At 38.6% G+C, this 21,548-nt stretch overlaps 1 protein-coding gene across 1 annotated transcript in view; it reads right to left on the minus strand.

Moving 5' to 3' along the window:
• COL19A1 (collagen type XIX alpha 1 chain) overlaps positions 1–21,548 on the minus strand; it is a 191,957-nt gene that overhangs the window by 87,755 nt on the left and 82,654 nt on the right. Inside the window, exons 10-12 of the mRNA XM_086625286.1 lie at positions 19,220–19,273; positions 8,407–8,460; positions 7,683–7,718 (exon numbers count right to left, since the gene is read on the minus strand). Of these exons, the coding sequence (XP_086481412.1) occupies positions 7,683–7,718; positions 8,407–8,460; positions 19,220–19,273 (144 nt within the window). The remainder of the gene's footprint in view (positions 1–7,682; positions 7,719–8,406; positions 8,461–19,219; positions 19,274–21,548) is intronic.

Below are 21,548 nucleotides of genomic sequence, written 5' to 3' on the forward strand. Positions count from 1 at the left end.
TTTAAAAGAACTTGCATCTCATTGAAAATACCTGTAGGAATTAACATTTTAATACTTAACAGTTAATATCTTTTGCAAGTATCAGAAAAGAAAAGCTAATAAGAATTATTAAACTTGAGATGGTAGAAGAAAAACGTGTTTGGAAGTGATAGAAAAATCAGCTAACAGTTCAGCCAGTTAAGCTGTTTTAAATTTCATAAACTATCAATTTAAGTGTATTAGTTGGCATGTAGCTATCAGAAGCCACTTATTACAGATGGGCTACAATCCTGTCGTATGATCATGTGGGTACAAAACCATGTTAAAACGCCTGATGCATCACGACAAGCATCGCAGAGACACAGAGGAGACCTTGTTGATAAATTAATAGCTTAAAGTAACTGCTTAAGAGCACACTCTGAATAAAAAGTAAAACATTTAATGTGACGTCTTAGTGAAATAAAACAAAACCAAACCAAACCAAAACCAAACCAAAAAAATGCCAGCTGAAGTGAGAAAGTGAAGTTACTTAAAGTTATTATCTGTATTACTTCCTCTGGAAGCAGCCAAAAGTGTATTTAACAAACATTAGACAAGTAAGTATATTTTTAGTATTCTGAAAATTCTAGCAAAACCTAGTTGATAGTTTTTGAAGCAGAAGGCCAGACGGCTGCCTTATGCACTCATAGGTAGTGTTGCTGAAATAAACTCTGAGCACAGCTATGGCTATCACTCAGCTGGCTTGAATTGGTAATTACCTAATTAAGGTTTAGGCCCTGCTTACAAAAGGCGAGCCATTTCCTCCTGGCTGTAGGAGATGCAATGGCATCCTTGGTAGCCACAGCCTGGGCTGGTGAGCAACACACGGCAACCTTTCCTTCTCAACATAAGATAGATAAGAGAAATGCTAACCATAATAAGGCAGATCCAATTAAGTCACAAAACCTATTTCATTACAGACCCACATGGAAACCCACAGAGCCTGTAGATACATCTTACTGTTATAAAATTTCACTAAAATGGGAAAAATGGCACAGGAAAATCACAGATTCTTATTGTATTGCTGTTTTAGTGAGGGAAATTAGACTACCACTTATTTCAAATACCTGCATCTTTGGGCATTTCCAAACATGACTGTCCTGGTTTCAGCTGGGATGGAGTTAGTTTTCCTCTTAGTTGCTAGAACAGTGCCGTGTTTTGGATTTAGTATGGGATTTGGCAGGAGAAGAATGTTGATAACATACTGATGTTTTTAGTTGTTGCTAAGAAATCAAGGACTTTTCAACTTTTCACGCTTTGCTAGTGTTCAGGTGCACAAGAAGCTGGGAGGGAACATAGCTGGAGCAACTGACCCAAATTGGCCAAAGGGATATTCCATACCATATGACATCATGCTCAGCGTATAAAGCTGGGAAAGAAGGAAGAAGGGAGGGACGTTTGGAGTGATGGTGTTTGTCTTCCCATGTCACCGTTACGTGTGATGGAGCCCTCCTTTCTTGGAGGTGGCTGAACACCTGCCTGCTGATGAGAAGTAGTGAATGAATTCCTTGTTTTGCTTTACCTATTAAACTGTCTTTATCTCGACCTATGAGTTATCTCACTTCTCTTCTTACAGTTCTCTCCCCCATCCCACTGGGGGGAGAGAGTGAGTGGCTGTGTGGGGCTTAGTTGCTGGCTGGGGTTAAAACCACAACAATGATCAGGCCTCATTCACATCCTTACTGAAGTAAGCTGAGATGGCAAGTTGAAAGATTTGGACCTCGTGTTTGGCCTGTTATTGCTACTGCAGTAATCATACTGTTTTGCTTGGGAGCACAAAGTGGAAAATGCCACGATTTTGCTTTCCAAATTGCTGCCAACCCACTTACTTCTGTGGGAAAGGAGACAGCATTTAGCAGAAGTATTTCAATCTGCCAGAAAATATGATCAGCTACATTTTCATGATAATTTATTACTGAAGCAAACAGAAAATATGTTCCTCACTGATCTCATTATGCTTTGGGTTTGGTCATTTCTGTAGCTCTCTCTGGTAACATAACTTGAAATCTACTTTGCTTCAGCAGCAATCATTTCAAAGGGAAATTGGAAGAGTAATTTCACAGAAGTTCACACCTTATGAACCTAGTACTTTTAATAGACATGAGTTTATTTTCTTAGCAAAAAAAGTATCACTTAAAATCCCAAGGAGTAATTTGAAATTATTCTTCACACTGATGTCTACTGCATATGGGACTATTCTCAAATCATTCTTCTAATGAAGGACATATAAATCATGTTCATGCCAATTTAGCAGACTGCAAATTTTTTAAAAAACAAATTTTCTGTAAGGCTAAGACATCAGTCTTCACTTGTGCCTTCAGTATCAATATTACCACATAAAGAAGATAAAAAACAGACTGAAACTGCTAAAACATCTTCTTTCACTAAAAGAGTAATCTTAATAGTATCTGCTTCCATATTTAAAAAGCATTTTTTAAAGAAGAGAATATTTGCAAGTTATACTGTGAGTTAAAGACCACTATACCTGATGCAAAACAACTGAACAGTTCAGTATTTTCAGTGAATTAATACATCTCCACTAAAAATCTCAGGTAGATTAGTTCAGATTTTTCTTAGAGGGATGTATATGAAAAGAAGAGACTTAGAATGAAAATAGACTTTTTTGTCCATACTTTCTTAACTAGAATTGCTCTCCTTTAGTTCATATCATTACATGAAAAGAAAAAGAGGAATGTTGAGATGCTTACTAATGGGGGTGTGTGTCCCCTCCTCAGGTAATACAAGTTATTCAGATGACTTATTTTTTCAGTGTGAGACAAGAAAGGAATCGTCTGCAGGAATCAAGATAAGCAAAATCCGGCACACGATTTTTCAGGAAGAATCATCTGAAATCCTGCTGCCCATTACAACAGCAAGAATGCAGGATGCTGTATGCCTCTTCTTCGGAGTGCCCTATAAATGCCAAATAATTACACTATGACTGAAGTACTGCAATGAAATTCATAGGCAACATTGCCCAAAGTGAGCTGCAATTTTAGCTTTCCACGAATAACTGCTGAAGCTCCAAGGGGAGAGCTGCGTAATGTGTTGCTGATGTTTGTTTACGGAGGGGAGAGCCAAAAGGGACGGCGCAGCTTGCCCGGGCCTGAATCCGCGGTTTCCTCCCGCCGCCGCCTCCACGCCGCACTTGTGCGCCAGCTTCCTTCGGCTCGATTTAACCACACCTAGGAGCCAACATTCCAACTATCTGTTTAGTAAGCAAGTCTTGGGGACTTCTGTCTGTGACCAGCTTAAGGCTCAGCTTCTGCATAAACACTTGGTGCCATCTGGATGACTATTTTATAACTCCTGTAAGGGATAGGTTCGCAGGAACGTACGGACGGACACTCGTTTTCCTCAGGAACTAAAAGCAGCATATCGAGTGTCAGGAGGAATAGTTATCATATATTTGACAAGAGATGGCTGCACTACCTTCCCTCACCTGTCACTCTTCTGACACGGCATGCACAGGCTTAAGCTGGGGATACCAGAGGGGGCGAGCTGCAGAGCCAGCTGTGTCCCTGCAGAAAACAGTCCCCAGCTTCTGCCACTAAATTCCACATTTTGACAAAACCATAAGACAGACCAGTAAAATCTCTCTCGCCTATTCTCTGAAGGGTCCTCAGCTACAGTACAATTCATCAGGGAACTTAAACTTTTAAAGACTAAACATATCCCTGCATAAAATAGGCATAATTAGGGAGAAAAGTTCAAAATATATTCCCAGCATGCATTATAAGACACTTGAAAAGTACTAAAGAAAAGAGACATCTTCCAGAGCAATTCAGAAAGTTAACATACCACAGAAACTACAGACATCATAATGAAAGGATGAGAATCAATCACAACTTTGGACTACTCCCATAAAACTACCACCATAACTGAGGAGACAAAATAAATACATATATATTGACTTGTGTAGTGTTAATTGACCCCATGGAAACATATAAAAACTTTAAATCTTTACTAAAAGTGCTTAGACATGCACATATATGCCAAAGTTAGTGATCCGAGCCGCTAAAATGTATTTGCAAGAATATTGCAAGAATCAAACAAATATACTTAGAACTACTGAAATTACTAATTTCAATAGAATTCCATGTAGAGCTTATAATTTTTTCTTTTTTTTCAGCTTAGTGTATTTTTCACTATGATACTATTTCTTTTTTCCCTTTAATTCATTGTGCAGAATGATGAAATTGTATTAAAAAGACTTTCTGTGCCTGCTTTAAAGAAACGTGCAGAAACACATGGGCTGCAATTCTAATCCTAACTATGAACTGCAAAAACACATAGTCAGGCATGCACTTAATTTCTTTCTGAATTCTCTGATATTGCTGCAACTGAGAAGTTTTGTTAGGTGTGCATTCTCCAGGATTTTGGCAGAGATTTTCTGTTAATGGACATCAAACAGGAGTATTGAGAGCTTTATGGTTTTTTTTTCCAGGATCTTTTTGCTGTAGCTCTTCGCTGAGATTTTTCTGTAGATCACCAATGGATAACTCTCCTTGGACCAAAGGACCAGCCATCTGGGAATGACAGCAGTGAAGCAGCCTCAGCCTTTTGCCACCTTCACACTCCCCGTGCTGAGTACAGGACCGTGGCACAGGCCTGCATGGTGGGAGAACACTCTGGGTCTGCACGACACCGCTGATGCTCTAGTTTATACTGAGACCAGCCTATATGGTAGATATTCTCCAGTTTAATACACTGCTGTATGATTTCTACGGCAACATATAGGAACGGAAAAGCTGCACAGGGCAGCAGAGCTTCGTAATGCCATAATAACCTGTCTCTATGCAATTGCACCGTGGCAGAAGGTCGATGACCCATGCCCAGCCTTCCAGTTTGTGCAAAACCAAGTCCCTTTAATATTCCCTCCCTGTCCAAATGAATTTTGGATTTAGCTCTAACAGTGTCTCATTACTTTCACTCCTCTTCCTTCTCCACCCCCTAGAATAATAATTCGTTTTGCATTTTGACAAAAAGAAATAAATCACTTTCACATTAGGAAAAACTAAAAATTATTTTAAGTAGAGGATAAATTTATGACATTATGCATGAGTCCCAAATGAATGGAACATTTTGAAACTCTTTTAACAGGGTTCATAAGTGAAACACTGATGTCACATTTTGGCTGTAACAGCATGGTTACAGAATGGTCCTGACACAGTAAGTTCTCATTCAGTGACACATGAACCTTGATATTATCTGACCTACTACTTACTCTCAGCAAGATACGACATCTTCCTTTCATGATTATATATTGTAAGAGTCACGGCCACACAGAAGTCATACAAACAAAACAACTCTGAAGACTGGATTTTCCCTGAGCCACCACCATTCACATCATTCATCTTCTTTTAGTCTTTGCCAACAGAAACGCATGACTGTTTACAGTGGCGGAGAGAGAAAGACTTCCTGCTGGGCCATATATTCCTGCAGTGTTGTAATCTGTCTTCAAGCTGCTAAACCAATCCGCACTCACTCTTGCCTCTCCTCTCAGTTAGCAGCTACACAAAAAAGCGTTTTGGTATGTCAGTTAGTAACATCCCTCTGAAGACTCTTGTCTGTTTCCCTAAAATTTAAATGTTTCCTTTTAAAAAGTGTGAAGACGACCATCAGTAGATGTGCCAACGCAGAGACATCTTGCTACGCATGAATCAACTGAACTGAAGCATTTGCACAGCATTTTATAATCAAATAAATGTAACGCTTTGACAGTCTATTTTATCAAAGCGAATCCTTTAAGGTACAGAAGGAGTAAGTTCAGTCAATTCGAAAGCAGCTTCTGATTTTTGATATCATACTACTAACTTCTGAGCATAACTCTTAGGAAAGCTAAGCGTCCACAACTGCAACTGAAGACAATGAATGCATTCAAAATAGGCCAGGTGCTGCTGTCAGAACAGATGTAGTCATTTTTCCATTATTTACACAAGAAATGCTCAAAAGGTCCACTCTACAGTCCTATAGCACACAAAAAAGAGGCAACCTTAATTCTTTTTCCTGTGTGTTATCTTCGGAAGTATCCTATTTCTATTTCAGCGACCCCTTTAAGGCCTGTAAGAATCTATTTGAAGCAAGATCTACTCCAGTCCATCTACTGCAGTAACAACCCTAGAATCAAAGTTGTTTAATAAAAATATGTCACTGTTAACTCTTCCAAGTAGTTATTTCTAGCAAGTTATTTTCCACCATTACCTTTGTTACATTTCGTCTTCCTTTCCAGTCTGTTTGTTATGCATATCTGGTCATTATGTAGCATAAAAAGATTGTATAGATGTCAAGACCACGACACATAACTCTGCAAGTGTTTGAAAGGACAAACTCTAAGCAATTTTTTATTCTGTGGGTGGGGAAAGAACTTTTCAATCTCCTTTTCTGGAGAGAGAATGCTTCATACTGAAGCATATGTTATTCTCAAATATTATTAGACATGTCCAAGCACTGAAATTTAAATGGACGATAATTAAGCCAATACTGAAATTATCTTAATTATTTTTATTATTGGCAGCAGCATTATTGTGTAATGCAAGGAACCAGAAGCATATGACATGTTTCAGAAAAGACAATGGTCTATGCCTTTGTGGTACCAACAAATGGAGTGAGCGCAGGCATGTGAGTGTGATTGACAGAGAACTTCAAGTTGGACTGGCTGTCAAGTAGGTGAAATGATCTGGGGAGTGTGTGTGTGTATGTATATATGTGGTTTTTTGTGTGGTTGTCCATGAGTGAGCAGGTCTGTACCAGTAATGAGTGGGGCTGTGAGCCTCAAGGGGTTAAACATCCAGATGTCAGTAACTGGAGAGACGCAGGGAATCTACTGGTTAGGCTGTGTGTCAGCTCAGCTACTAGAGAGATGCACATTTTATATATGAATACACTTCCCAGTACCAGATCATCATCATGATCAGACAGAGAGGGTAACAGGACGAGGCCGTTGGTGCTGTTTGCGTTTGTGGAGCGCTGAGTTCGTCCATCTGTGTTGAGCTGTGTGGCCAGATCTGTCTATACGTGTTGTATGTGTGTTTGCGTGCCTATTGGAAATGCATACTCAGCCCCACTACCAGTCAGACCCGAGGGCAAAGAGCTGTGGCAGCCTCACATCTATCTGGCTGCTGGATGTGTCCCCACATCCTTAACTTTCTGAAAACAGCATCCTGTGTGCCAAATTTGAACATATGCATGCTATATATATATATACACACACACACGCAAAATACTGTGTCCTACATATGGCATTACACTCCTAACTAAGTACTGAATAAAATAACCTGACAACAGAATACTTAGAATATCTTAAAAAGCATTAATTAGTTTTGCAAGCTTTTACTGGAAAACATTTGTCACTAAAAATAACAGGAGAATTCTTTCACTTTAACCAGCCTATACTATCCACACAGAGAATAAAAAAATACATATGTATATACTTGTTAGTATATCCTGGGAAACAAGATACTTGAAATATGCTTGTTTTCGTTATATTTATAAAATTCCTTTTTCTCTGCTTCACAATTTATACAGAAAATATAGAGGCATTCTATAGAGAGGGACTTGACTATTAAATTTAATAATGAAAGTATTTACATTGCAAATAAGCTAAAAACTGCAACATTTCTTGGTGATTTCCCTTCATCTGTTCTTGTTTTACGTGTACTTACGTTCAAGGCAGTTGGTCCTGGAGGTCCTGCATCTCCCTAGTTAAAACAAGAGAGTAAATAAAACAGCAATCTCTTTAGTTATACATTTTCAACCTCTAGGCATTTTAGAGGATACGCACTGCTGCGGAACTAAATTGAGTACAATCATCACAAATGCCCTAATTATGAAAATATATGAGTAAAGCAATATTCTTTTTCAGTAATAGCGTAGATGTACACAGTTCACCATAGGTTAAATGGAAAAAAAATGGCAGGCCTCTGCATAAATGAATCACAGCTCTAAAAAAAGCAATCCTTCAAAACACATTTGCATATGTTAAATTACGAGCTGCAGCTTACGTGAACAAGGTGGCCACTAAAATCGGTGCGGCAGCTCACAAATGTAAAGACGTCTGACTGTGTAAAATGTTCACAGGATCAGGTCGCTGAGGGACGCACCGTGCTGTGAGACCTTCCAGTTCACTCCACGGGAGCAAATCAGAACACCCAGAGAGCAATTCAGAACACCGAATTTAGGCTCCTGCTCTGAATTCCTTTCAAAATTTGTTGTGATAAAGAATACTTGTCTTCCATATTTAGAGTTACTCTGTATTCACATTCTTCAACCCTTAAGCTACACAGAAGGCAGCAGCGGGTGTTCGTCACACGTAGTTAAGGCGACGTATTCAATATCGAATATCATGCACGTTCACATACATATACAACTTTACAGACAAAAAAGTACCTTTTCTCCTTTAGGACCAGCCACACCAGGACTACCAGGGTCACCTTTTAGTCCCTTGGCAAAGAAGAAAAATGCACATTTATTGTCATCTGTGGAAAGCGTTGGACAAAATAATGTGGTGCTGTGAATTAGTATATACTCACCAACTGAGCTTTAAAATATTATCACATTATTAGTACTACTATCTCATAATTCTTTATTTCCATTATTCTGTGAACAGAGAAATATCTATTGGAGACTGCATGTGTCTTCAACACATAATTAAACATACATAGCCAAACTACTTGATTGTGCCCCATTACGGCAAGTAGTGTGTAGAAATGCAAAGCTCCTTTGCAGTCCCAGTAGGTCTGTGTTTTGCATGGCCAATAAAGATAAAATAGAATACTAGAGGAAGTACTAGTACATTGACTTTAACATCTGCTAAAACTGGCAAAGAGGCAGGGGCGGACAGAGAGTTGTGGATCCTATGTTTCAAGTAGCAATGCTGAGCTGGTGAGCAGCAGCAGGGCAGAGCTCAGAGCTGCTGCTCATCCTCTGACTCTCCAAACGTCATCAGAATTTGAAAAGGCAATTAGAGAAATAACTGAGTCTTTCATATCTTCCTCCTTAGTTCTGCCTTCAGCTGAAGAAACAGATAATGCTACCTAGTCTTACACATAACATATGCAGCAATTTCACCATTGTAGAATCATAGAACGGTTTAGGTTGGAAGGAACTTTTAAAGATCATCTAGTCCAAACCCACTGCAATGAGCAGGGACATCTTCAACTAGATCAGGTTGCTCAGAGCCCCGTCCAATCTGACCTTGAATGTTTCCAGGGATGGGGCATCTACCACCTCTCTGGGCAACCTGTTTCAGTGTTTCACCATCCTCATTGTAAAAAACATCCTCCTTTTATGTAGTCTGAATCTACCCTCTACAATATCTACAATACAGTTCTTCCACTAACAAGTCTCACAAGAAGCACCCCAAGAAAAGTCCCTAGCACCCAGCACATAATCTTTGTCATCTTCTCCTTACTGCAAAACACATGGAAAAGTGAAAGGCTTTGAAATATGCCCAGTAAATTCACGCCCTTCTGCAGTTACAAGAATTAAGAAAGAACTTAATTCTGATGCTGGACCAACCTACCAGGAACTCCTTTTTATTTAAGCCAAGAGATTTGTCTTGTGCCTTCCCTCCGATCACTGCTTTAGAAGCATGTGACAGGAGAGCATGTACATTTTAAGTCAGAGACAGCTCTACAGGTTCAAAGATTTTATGTCGAAACCAAATAGCAATAATGTAGGCAACACCGCACCGAATCATAATGAGATATTCCACAAGTAGGCTACCATCGTTATTATTGTGGAGGTTAAATAGGTCGAGGACAGAAGAGATTCACCTACATCTGAATTAGAGTTTACTAACTTCAGTTCTTCCCAGCCTGCTTTTTGCCCTTGTATACTCTTTTCCTCAGTTTGCAATAACTGGAAAGATAGAGACAACTGGCATGAAAATGATAAGCAACATCTGTGCCTTGGTGGGTACAGAAAGATTAAATCAGTGAGTGTTCTAAATACTGCATATTTGTGCAACTTCACTTCCTGCTAAAATTACATTAATTCACCATCTGGAAGGAACAGCATTTAGAACTATATGAGCATTTAAGTACCCACTTTGGATTAAATTTGTGGTTGTTGTAAATACCCCTGATTTAGCTTTGATTTGTCCTTTATTAAGCTTGCCAAATATGTAATAGTTAAATCAGAAGTAGTTTTTCTGTTTGAACTTAAAAAATGTAATAGGCAGATGGATTCAAACACCAAGCCAAAAAATTGCTTTCTTTTTACAGTCTGCATATTTATGACATAGTTTTAATATTGCCTCCATTTACTACATTTTACTTTTCACCTCCTCCTGAAAGACTGCATAAAACACGACCTCTCCGTTTTCTAAAAAGCCATTTTAGGGATTTTTCAGGTATACAAACGGTATGGATCTGGTTCAAAATCAATATTAGCGGATTAGCAGTGGAACAACAGGTTTGAGTTTAACAATTAGCTATTAGGCTGTATATTTACAGAAGAGAAAAGATAAAAATAAGAAAAACCTGCAACTCACAGACGATGATGTATCTGTGGGTGTCTCTACTGAATAGAAACGACAACTGCAGATGAAAGATAGTGAACTCAAGCCATGCAGTAGTCAAACTACCAACCTCATTTTTTTCCTAATTGGTGTGTTTAAAGCTTTTAGCAGTGTTCCAGCAGTGCACCTCAGTGAGGTATGCAGCTTGACAGCTACTGCAGAGATGATGACCACAGAGGTCAACCTCACATAAAAAGGACAAGGCAAAACTACATACTTGACAAGCCTTGTAGTGTGGGAAGTAGGATTTCTGAGTAACCAGGAAAGTTTTTATAATGTATTTATTTTAAAATACTTGAATTAGTTTTTCTTTGCAGTTTATAACCCCAAGAAAGAAAAATATTATCAGAAAAAAATGCTTAAAAGCTTATCCCATTATAAGTACTTCTTGTACACATTATATATCTTAAAAAAAAATTATCTTAATAAGTTCCAGACATAGTGAATGCTTGCAAAAACATATTTGATAATGCACCATGTCTATTCTTCCTTACAGTCACCCTTTTAAAGCTGCTGAGAGGTTTAGCTGCTGCTAATTGTCTCTGAAATGACATGAGTAAGAATTCCTGTGCTAAGTCAAATCTGTAGCCTCTGGTACAGGACAGTACAGTATCCTGTCTCTGGCAGAGAACAGAACAGGATGCTTAAGTTAAATGGATGTGGTTATATAAACAGATACAATTTGGATTATTTTAGATTAAGTTTTAAATTAGAAAAGCCCATTTTCTGCAATAGTTTAGGAGAACGAGGTCAGCTTTGAAAACAACAAACTAATTTCTATTGATCTAAGAAGTCTGTTATCAGATTTGCCAGGAATTAAGAACTGAATAAAAATTCCAGCAGCTTTCATAACAGAGGGTAAATGAATTACTGAATTCTATCCCAATCTAATTCTTGCTTTTTGGGAGCAATATAATAACACATTTGTGAGTTCATGAACAGTCTTCAGCTGGTACTTTTTCTCCTCTGTGAGGACTACAGCTTGGTCTTCTTACAGGTCAGAATAAACTGAGTATGGTTCCTCTGTGGATGCCAAAATGTAAAGTAAGTGCGAAGACAGACACACAGAAGGCCAACTCAAGGTTAACAAGATAACAACATGAGAAAGGGCAGAAAGGAGAAATGTTATATATATATATATATATATAACAAGGCAGGCATTACTGTAACACAATTGCTGAGGAAGGGAGAAATTACTGGAACAAGTACATCACAAATACCAATAAGGGTGTAAAGTCAGCAAAATTGGGGCCAATAGGGAAAAGATTAAACTAGAGGCAGGCTTTGCTTGGAAGGGGATGTTGATGGTATTTCTTCTGGCGGAAGGAATTTAAAGGAGACGTTAACATATTGGTTGACACTATCTTTGACAAATATTTAACCAGGCTTTTATCTGATATTTGCTGGAGTCTTAGCTGGCCTACAAAATGAAGTGGATTAGGAGAAGAAAACAATGAAAGAACAGTAACTGTGGTTTTAAAATCTAAAAAGAACCTAGGTTTCACAAATTCTTCAAAGGATGGGATTTTATTAACAGTGTCCCAACATTGGTAGCATAAAAGGTGACAATTTTTCTATTTGAAGTTTCCTTTTAAACCAGTGACAATCTCATACAATATTTGCTGTGCTCTGGAGTTCCACGACAAAGAATAACTCACTTTACTTAGTGATGTGATAAATATGTTCCTTACCAAGTCTGAGAACATTTTATACATTCAAAAGAATCATAGAATGGTTTGGGTTGGAAGGGACCTCAAAGATCATCTAGTTCCAACCCCCCTGCCATGGGCAGAGAAAACCCTCCACTACACCAGGTTGCCCAAAGCCTCATCCAACCTGGCCTTCAACACTTCCAGGGATGGGGCATCTACAACTTCTCTGGGCAACCTGTTCCAGTGCCTCACCACCCTCAGAGGGAAAAGTTTCTTCCTTATATTCAATCTAAATCTCCCCTCTTTCAGTTTAAAGCCATTGCCCCTTGTCTTATCACTACAGTCCCTCTCCAGCTTTCCTGTAGGCCCCCTTTAAGTCCCGGAAGGCTGCAATAAGATCACCCCGGAGCCTTCTCTTCTCCAGGCTGAACAGCTCCAACTCTCTCAGCCTCTTTTCATAGGAGATGTGCCCCAGTCCTCGGATCATCTTCGTGGCCCTCCTCTGGACTCGCTCCAGCAGCTCCATGTCCTTCTTATGAATATAAGAATATAATACTGCTGAATGCAGTATTCCAGGTGGGGTCTCACAAGAGCAGAGTAGAGGGGCAGAATCACCTCCCTCAACCTGCTGGCCATGCTTCTTTGGATGCAGCCCAGGATATGGTTGGCTTTCTGGGCTGCAACCACACATTGCCGGCTCCTGTTGAGCTTCTCATCCACCAGCACTCCCAAGTCCTTTTCCTCAGGGCTGCTCTCAATCCATTCTCCGCCCAGCCTGTACTTGTGCTTGGGATTGCCCCGAACCACGTGCAGGACCTTGCACTTGGCCTTGTTGAACTTCATGAGGTTCTCACAGGCCCACCTCTCCAGCCTGTCAAGGTCCCTCTGGATGGCATCCCTTCCCTCCAGCGTGTCCACAACACCACACAGTTTGGTGTCATCTGCAATCTTGCTGAGGGTGCACTCAATCCCACTGTCCATGTCACCAACAAAGATGTTAAATAGCACTGGCCCCAGTACTGACCCCTGAGGAACACCACTCGTCACAGGCCTCCACTTGGACATTGAACCGTTGACCACAACTATTTGAGTGTGACCATCCAGTCAATTCCTTATCCACTGAGTGGTCCACCCGTCAAATCCATGTCTCTCCAGTTTAGAGACAAGGATGTCGTGTTGGACAGAAGTGCCAGGTATAACCAGAACTAGAAGGCTAAACACCACCCATGGTTTCAGTCATTTGGATAAGATAAGAACAGTCAAAGATTTTGCAAGAAAAGGGAACCGAACAACATTCTCCCCTAAGCCAATTCTTTTGGGTCAACTTGATGATCTGCAAACTGGTACTACTACCACCATTAGCAAAATCGACAGAAGACAAAGAGAACAGAGGATTCATAGCTTGCTGCCTGTGCTGGGAAATCAGATCCCATATGCCTGTAGTGTCTGAGGAACTACGCTAACGAAGGAGTCCTAGCCTGTGGGGGGATCATCTAACCTGCCCATCAAACAATAGCAACACTTGTACCAAGTGCGTACCTTTTGTGAGTATTCCCATATAACCTACGGGCATTATATAAGAAGGGAAAAGTGGGTAGGTGCTCACACAGATTGACGAAAAGCATCCTGTAATTTAACGGAGTCTGCTTCTGTAAATTAGATTTTCTTGCAGACTCATCTGTTGCTTTTAATCTTGACACTGTGATGTTCGGCTGGGTTTGAAAGCCACACAAGGGATTTGTACGGGTTTACTGAGCAGACACCTCTCCAGCTGAGAATGACTATCTGGCAATCCCCATGATAAAAACTCTGCAGCCCAAACAGGGGGATTTGAATGATAGGTCAGGGAGGTTTGAGGAAGACTTTCAGCTGTAGACTGACAATAAGCTGGTCTGGGAGCAAATGCAGAAGCCTCAGGAAATCTAGGGTAAGGAGAGGAAGCTTATTGGTAAGTTCTTACAGAGCTGTCAGAGTTTCTAAGGCTTAAGCTGCCTGGCAGCAGACAACTGGACTGAAGGTTTTGAAGAGGGACCAAAGGCATCAAGAGCCAGGATCCTGTTTAAGATCTCCTTGAAGACAAACTACTAAGATGAAGAGACAGATATCAGCCACAATTCTAACACTACTGGTGAGGTTTGTGGACAGGACCCACGGTCTTTTCTCAACTGCCATCAGTTACTTACTTATCCACAGCTGAGTAAAATCTGAGAAGTGCATTAACCTCTGACCCTGAGACAAAATGTTTACCATATATTTGACATGAATTTGATCGGAGAAGTCTGAAAAAGTCTATGAAAATAACTGAATTGTTAGCTTCGCATGAAATCATATGAAAACTCTTCCTAAAGAATTCAGGAACGTCAGGAAAATTGTTAAGTGTTGTCTCTAAGTAAAACATGCTTTTTGTGTCCTAATGCTTTACTTGACAAATTTGGACTTAACATGCTCTAGCAAGTTCAACAAGGCCTGAGAAAACTGTATTATACTCTGAAAAAAAACATGCTGAGAGAGAGCAGCAGCCTGTGCTTATACATCATCACAGAAAAGGGATGAAACAGATAAAAAGTACCAGTAGCGGACAACAGGTGCTCTTCCCAATGAAAAACCAGAAAGATCAGCAGGACTCCAACCAGAGGACTCCAGCAGCTCCTGCAGCAGCCAAGTGTTGCCCACTAGAAATGTACTTTTTTGTGCAGCATACACTACACTGCATGCATGTGGCAATGAAAAATACTGTAAGACTGGCATAATCTTTTCGGGAGAATAGGTTTTCCACCCTAAAAGGGAACTGTTTGTAAAAACATTATTATTTACAATTCCCTGGTCTGTTAATCTGGTTCAATCTCACATCAGGCTAAAATCTCCTAGAACAACACACATCATCTAAAGTACTGGAAATACAGTAAATGATCCAACACAGTAACCAACAACATGCAACCAAATTACTATAGATCAAATGAACAATCTCTATCAAGTAATAAAACTTGGAAACATTCTAACGAGTAAGACAATAGAACTACATTTTCTCCATAAAACAGTCTTAAAATTGAAATGAAAACAACAGCTTCAGAGTCAGCTGTACATTAAGCTGTATATGTTGGGATAACTTTTTTAATTTAGAAAAGTATATTCCAGCCTCCAAAGAACATACTAGTTTTCAATTTATGTCTCATATACTTCTAGATCTTGCCATTGCTCTTTTCTCATTATAGTCATTCAAAAACTTCAAATTGCTACACTACTAGAATTTACTGGATTGTGAGCAATGCCTATCTCCTTCTACTTTTGTTCCTAATAAAATCCCAAACTCTAGATATAATTAAATATCATTACCAACTTCATACTCTCCTAGCAGTAGGATTCTTCCCTTCCTATCCAAATATTTCCTTACAATGCTAATGTTAAGAAAGTTCAAGACTAGAGGCCATGAGAGTGTGAAGGTAAATGACTGTTACTATCATATCAAGACAAAAGATCCCTTTAAAAATGTTCATACTTCTGTTCATCTTTTCCCACAAGCATCAAAATAAAAAGGTCTGACATATTTTCTGATTTCCATTGAAAACCTGGGATTTTTTCATTGCTCACTGTACTTTAGAGGCCCATCTTCTATGTAAAGAGACCCATCAGGTATGTAAAGAGTAACAATATCTTATGTAGAAAAGTTTTTAAAAAGTCACTTAGGGTATCACCTTTCCCAGCAGGACAAAAAAACCCCAACAATTAGTGAATCACTTTGTTTAATGCTGTAGAGATTATACACTAGATTTTAATTTCAGAGTTGTTTTGTTTTTTTTTTTTGGTTTTTTTTATTGCAATTTACAAGAAAGATTCTATTCTTCCCCTAGCTATGCATGACACAGGCTGATAGATACAATAAAACTTTCTGTTTTCACTTGTTTTTGCTGAAGGATTTCATTTAAGTCAGCAAAACATTAATTGGTAGCATCCCATGGTATTCATTTCCTACCTGCATCACTGATCAAGAAAATGACATGACTCCAAAAAGAGTCTAAAAGTTTCAACGACAAAGATTTTCTTTCTATTTCAGTTCAACTGACAAGCATATGAATATAATATAGATCTTATTCCATAGATAGTTTCATGGATATTTGTATTGCAAATTTATCCATATTCCATATGGGACATGAGTGTGATGGAGAAGAAACTGTGTTTATGGGGATTTGTTTCAGACAGTGTCTCTATGCAGCTCCATTTATTACAGTGATACAAATGATAGCATTATTGATGTCAAGGGGCTAAAAAGTCTCAAGGGATAAAACAGGGATACTACTGTTCCGATTGTACAGGCAAATACCTGTGTACAGATGTAATGTAAACACACACCACAGGAGGACTACGTTAGTAATATAAAGTTATTTGCAACTACTCCTTAAGAAGCTAAAAACAATGGCAACCACATTGCTAGTATTTATAGTAAACATTCATGTTGTCAGATGGATTTTGAAAAATGTCCCAGGCTGAGACACGGCATTGTAGATCTTGGCTCAGATTCCTGGAGTGATAAACTGGGAGATGTGCACAGCAGTTAAATATACTCACAGTTCCTGCATCCAAACCTGGTTCTCAATGAGATTAACTGACCCAGCTAGCACAATCAGTGAGGGATGAGAGAATTAAACTTTTTAGGTATCTCATCATCATTTTAGAAAGCCTAGTCTGCAAATCAGGCCTGGCTTCCCCTCTATCATGCTACTTCATTCTAGCTAGAACTTTTTGTACAGCTAAGAAAACGCAAGCAGTAACAGCAAGCAAAACTGTTCTGTGACACTTACTTTCCTGATTTTGATTAAAATAAATTCAAACATGTTTCTACCATTTGTGCAAGATAAAATGTTCAGTCATCCTTTTCAAGTTCTTCACTTGCAAGTACAGAAACCCTCACTCCCTCAGGCAGAGACAACAGCTGTCAGCAGCTGGTACCGCTAGCTTTAAGTGTTTTCAGGTTTTCTTTACACAGCACTGCAGATTATACCCATGTAAGCAGAGTAACTTGATTATTTCAGAAATATCAGATGTTACACTTCTGCACGTGGAATGAGTTTGAGAGACACTGACAGCAAACAACAGTCAATGATACACAGTCCTTTAAATTTAAACTTAATGACTGGCATCTCCATGCACAGCAAAAATTGAACCCAAAGCATTTTATATAAGTGGTGTTAAAAAGGAATTATGTGTGGATTCAAACAATGTAATGTTATATTGCCTTGTGCAATTTTACTTCCAAAATGTTTGAATGACAGTTCCCATGATGATAAGCTACTATTTCTTGACACGTTAGAACAGTTCAGTAAATATTGAAAAATAGAAAGGTTCGCCTGGACGCGTTCTTGTGTGATCTGATCTAGGTGGTCCTGCTCGGGCAGGAGGAATGGACTAGATGATCCTTTGAGGTCCCTTCCAATCCCTAACATTCTGTGATTCTGTGATTCTGTGATACTTTACACTTTCACAGTGTCACTATGTCAAATATGTTCTAAAGTTCACCAGATACTTGGTATACCTTACTCTTCCTAAAAGGTTTATGGAACTAGATCCCATGTAGTAAAGGAGATCGTGTAAGACCAACAGAGAAATGTCCACAGAGCTATGGAAAGAAACACAGATGTGTTTTTCCATGCTGTCATCATATATGTATGCCTGACAGAAGGATATGGTTCACCTTTACAGACAGGCAGGCTACAAGAGAATACCTCTTCGAATACCTAAACGTAGATTCAGCTCAGTACATCGCATATGTTTTCATATGGAGGACATCCGCTATTAGTCAAAAATAGCCTGATTTATCTAGCATTGAATTATAATAACCTAAGATAGGAAAAATATTTTACGGTTACAGTGTGCGTAGAAAGCCAGATGACATAAAAAGTGTCATAATTATGTAGTTTGGTTTACTGCATTTTCAGCAGACCCAGCCAGACTGTCATCGCATTTCTGTGTCAAATGCTGACCCTTTTACTCTTTTGGTAAAGTTGCTTAAAAAAATCTTTGCTGAGTGTTTTTTTCCAAATCCTGTATCTGGATTCCAGTCCTAATGCCAGTCACTCCCCACAGAATTTAGACAGTTACATTCATATCCCTCTGTGAGAGGCTCTCTGCCTTCAACTGTGATGCTTTGCAACTGGAGAGCCAACAATACCCTGCCATAAAACCTAAATGCAGGAATGCAGGCTGACCCTCAGCTAGGTCAAGGAGGAGACAAGAGGTGAAGAGGGGGATAAAGAAAACTGCTAGCTTGATTTTTTTTTTTTTTTCAGAAAAATCTTACTGTTCAAATTTTCTGCCCTCTCATCTTGGTTTAATATATACAAAAATAAATTTAAATTTAAAAATAGATTAGGCAAAAGTAAAGTTTATTACTGGGTGTGTCTACAGTGTTAGCTTAGGTTCAAGCTTGAATGTGAACTCAATGACCAGGGTTATCTAGTACTTTTAGATGCAGATTCATGCTCTACCTTAAATATGGACCAGACAAACTAATTAAGTAGGCAGTGAAAACTGGCAGAGGCAAAAAAAAATGAAATTTTAACTCTGATTTTCCATCACATGAGCCATATGGCACAGTGAGTGACCCATAGCTCTCACCAAGGAACGGCTAACAGGCTGTGTATTTTCCTTTTCAGAAACCAAGGCTCCAGGCCTAGCTTTATCTTGCCTCCAGAAATGCCCTCTTTTCCAGCAGATTATCCACCCAGGAATGACTTTCGTCTATACTGGTTCCTTTAATCGCCACGCTTGTTTCAGTTTATCTCATGAGCCCTCAGCAGAAATATGGAACCTACCATGTCGTTACCCACAGCTCTCCTGTCCAACCTGAAGCTCTAATAACTCATATCTCACTTGAATGCATTCCTTTTTCTTGCCCCATTATCTTGTGGATGTTAACTCTCCAGGCATACATGTTTTCAAAATCCATCATTCTCCTTACATAAATGCTGAATTTAATTGCTTAATCACCCCCCAAAAGTTTGTAACTTGACTGTTTCATTATCATTCAGTTTACCTCTCTTCCATGAATGCCTTCTGGTCCTGGTTCTCCTTTATCTCCTTTTTCACCCTAAAAGAATTCATATTTATTTTATTATATATACAAGACAAATACTAACCCATGACACTTTTTAACAAGAAAAATATGTTAAGATTCTGGTCTGTTCTACATGAAGTGCTATATATACATTGCTGGCTGCACAAGGAAAATTATTTCTTACAGTCCAACTGAAATTCTTTCCAAATAAACGCCTGTGAAAACGTCTAGTGCTCTGAGAGCTATAGCTCTCTGTACTTAACAGTGCCACTGAACATCCATAAAGGCTCACCACAGAAAAATATTCTTGGTTCTCACAGTGCTCTGAGGACATGACAGTGAAACAGAAATTTACACTGGGCAACAGTTCCCCTTTTGAAAATCTTAACATTGACATTAAATTAGTTGCTTTCATTCTGAGATTGTTTTTAAATAAACAATTCTTCTTTTAAACATCTGATAACAGAACTGTCCTCAATATTATCATTTGTCTTTGACTCATACTGGTATATGGTTCATTGATTGCATTTGAAAAATGGAAACAATTTTTGTTCTGAAAATTTTCTCACAAGTATGAATATGAACAACATTATGAATCAAAAGAATAAAATGGTGGGAAGGATCCTTCAGAATGGACTATACAGGCTGGTTCTTGTGTTTGCTCATGAAACACTGACTACAAAACACAATATTCTTTGTAGGATACATGAAAGGATTCCGTTCTGTGTTATCTCTAACTACCATGCTATTCTAGTTAACATGTTTCATCAAAGAGAATAAAATATACCTGCTTAAGAAGCATAATTTAAGGGAGAATGTCTTCCAGAACCAACAAGTCTAAGCTGCTCTATAATTGCATCTCTGTCACTAGACTGAATTTTGTCAAATCATAAAAGTAACATAACTCTGATAAAAGCACAAGGACTGACTTTACTAAAGCCCAAGCTCTTCGTATCAACCAAAGAAAGGGAACAGCCCTGCACTGAATTTCAATTATCTCCAGGGGACTACATTTGTCTGAACAGAACCTATTCATTATGTCAGCATCATCTTCATAATTCTGTTAGGTAAATGGTATTGAACTGAGATCATTCAGCTAACTCCATTTGTGACACAGCCCTGTTTCAGAACTATTCCTCCAGTGGCGATGACAGAGGGCATTTCATCTAATAATTGGTTTTGCAAAATGAGTTTGCATGAGCCTTCTCAAACAACTGAAGCCTACTAACAAATTAGCAACAGCAAACTGCGAATTTAATAATTTCATGCATAGGATGGCTTTGCTAGTTCATTGCTTCCATTTTAATACATCTTGTTGATAACAAACCTAACGGTAGGCATTAGCCTGAAGCATATTAAGCTTCAAATCTATGCATTTATTGTAAAAGTTCAAATGACATGAAACAGTTATAGGGATTTAACACTGGATATTTTAGTATATTTAATATATAAAGTTGTCTTCATTCTATGGATTAAGGCATTGGTTGAGATAGTAATTTTCTTTCAGTGACAGTTTAAAAAAATAACATTTGAAGTCCCAAATTTATTATTCTTCTTTAAATACCTCACTTAAAACTTTCAGAACAAATTGCAAAAATTTTATTTTTCATCACTGTGACACACTGGACACCTTAATACTGCTTTTAGGATCTTTCAACTAGTATCAGTTACACTGGTACAACCTTGCAACAGCTACGAAGGTATAGTTTGACATGATATCTCCTTATCAGAATACATTTCTAGAAGATTTAAAAATCATTACAATTTATGGAGCTATTTTTTCTTCTATGATTTGTCTATCTGCTTTCATACTTCAAGAGAAAATAATATAAACACGTGCAGATTTGCTTCAGAAGTAGTAGTATCTTGTGAATTCCTTGACGTATAGGTGGAAACCTAAGGTAAAAGTATCTTGTCATAATTCATTATGCAATATCTACATTTACATAAAAACCTAAACAGAGAGCTTAAAACAAAAGATGACCCTCTCCTCACTCTTGCTTATCATTTGCCTTGATGTTAGATGAGCAGCATAAGTCAGAGACCATGCCTTCTTCTTGTATAGCAGGCAAATGGTTAACTTTAAAATGCCAGTGGGCAGTTCTAGACACATACAAGCGTGATTGGTGAATACAGGGAAGAAAGAAAAACTCCCTTACAATTTACAAGACATTTGGACTTAAAATGTTTGTCGGTTTCTTAGACTAAACGATGAAAAGCATCCCTTATTAATGAGCCTGAACCTCTGCAGAGTCCCGAGACCATGGGCTTTCTGCCAGGTATGTGATTTTACTATGAACCTACTCTG

Source organism: Tauraco erythrolophus, chromosome 2 (genome assembly GCF_009769465.1).
Source record: "Tauraco erythrolophus isolate bTauEry1 chromosome 2, bTauEry1.pri, whole genome shotgun sequence".
NCBI lineage: Eukaryota > Metazoa > Chordata > Aves > Musophagiformes > Musophagidae > Tauraco > Tauraco erythrolophus.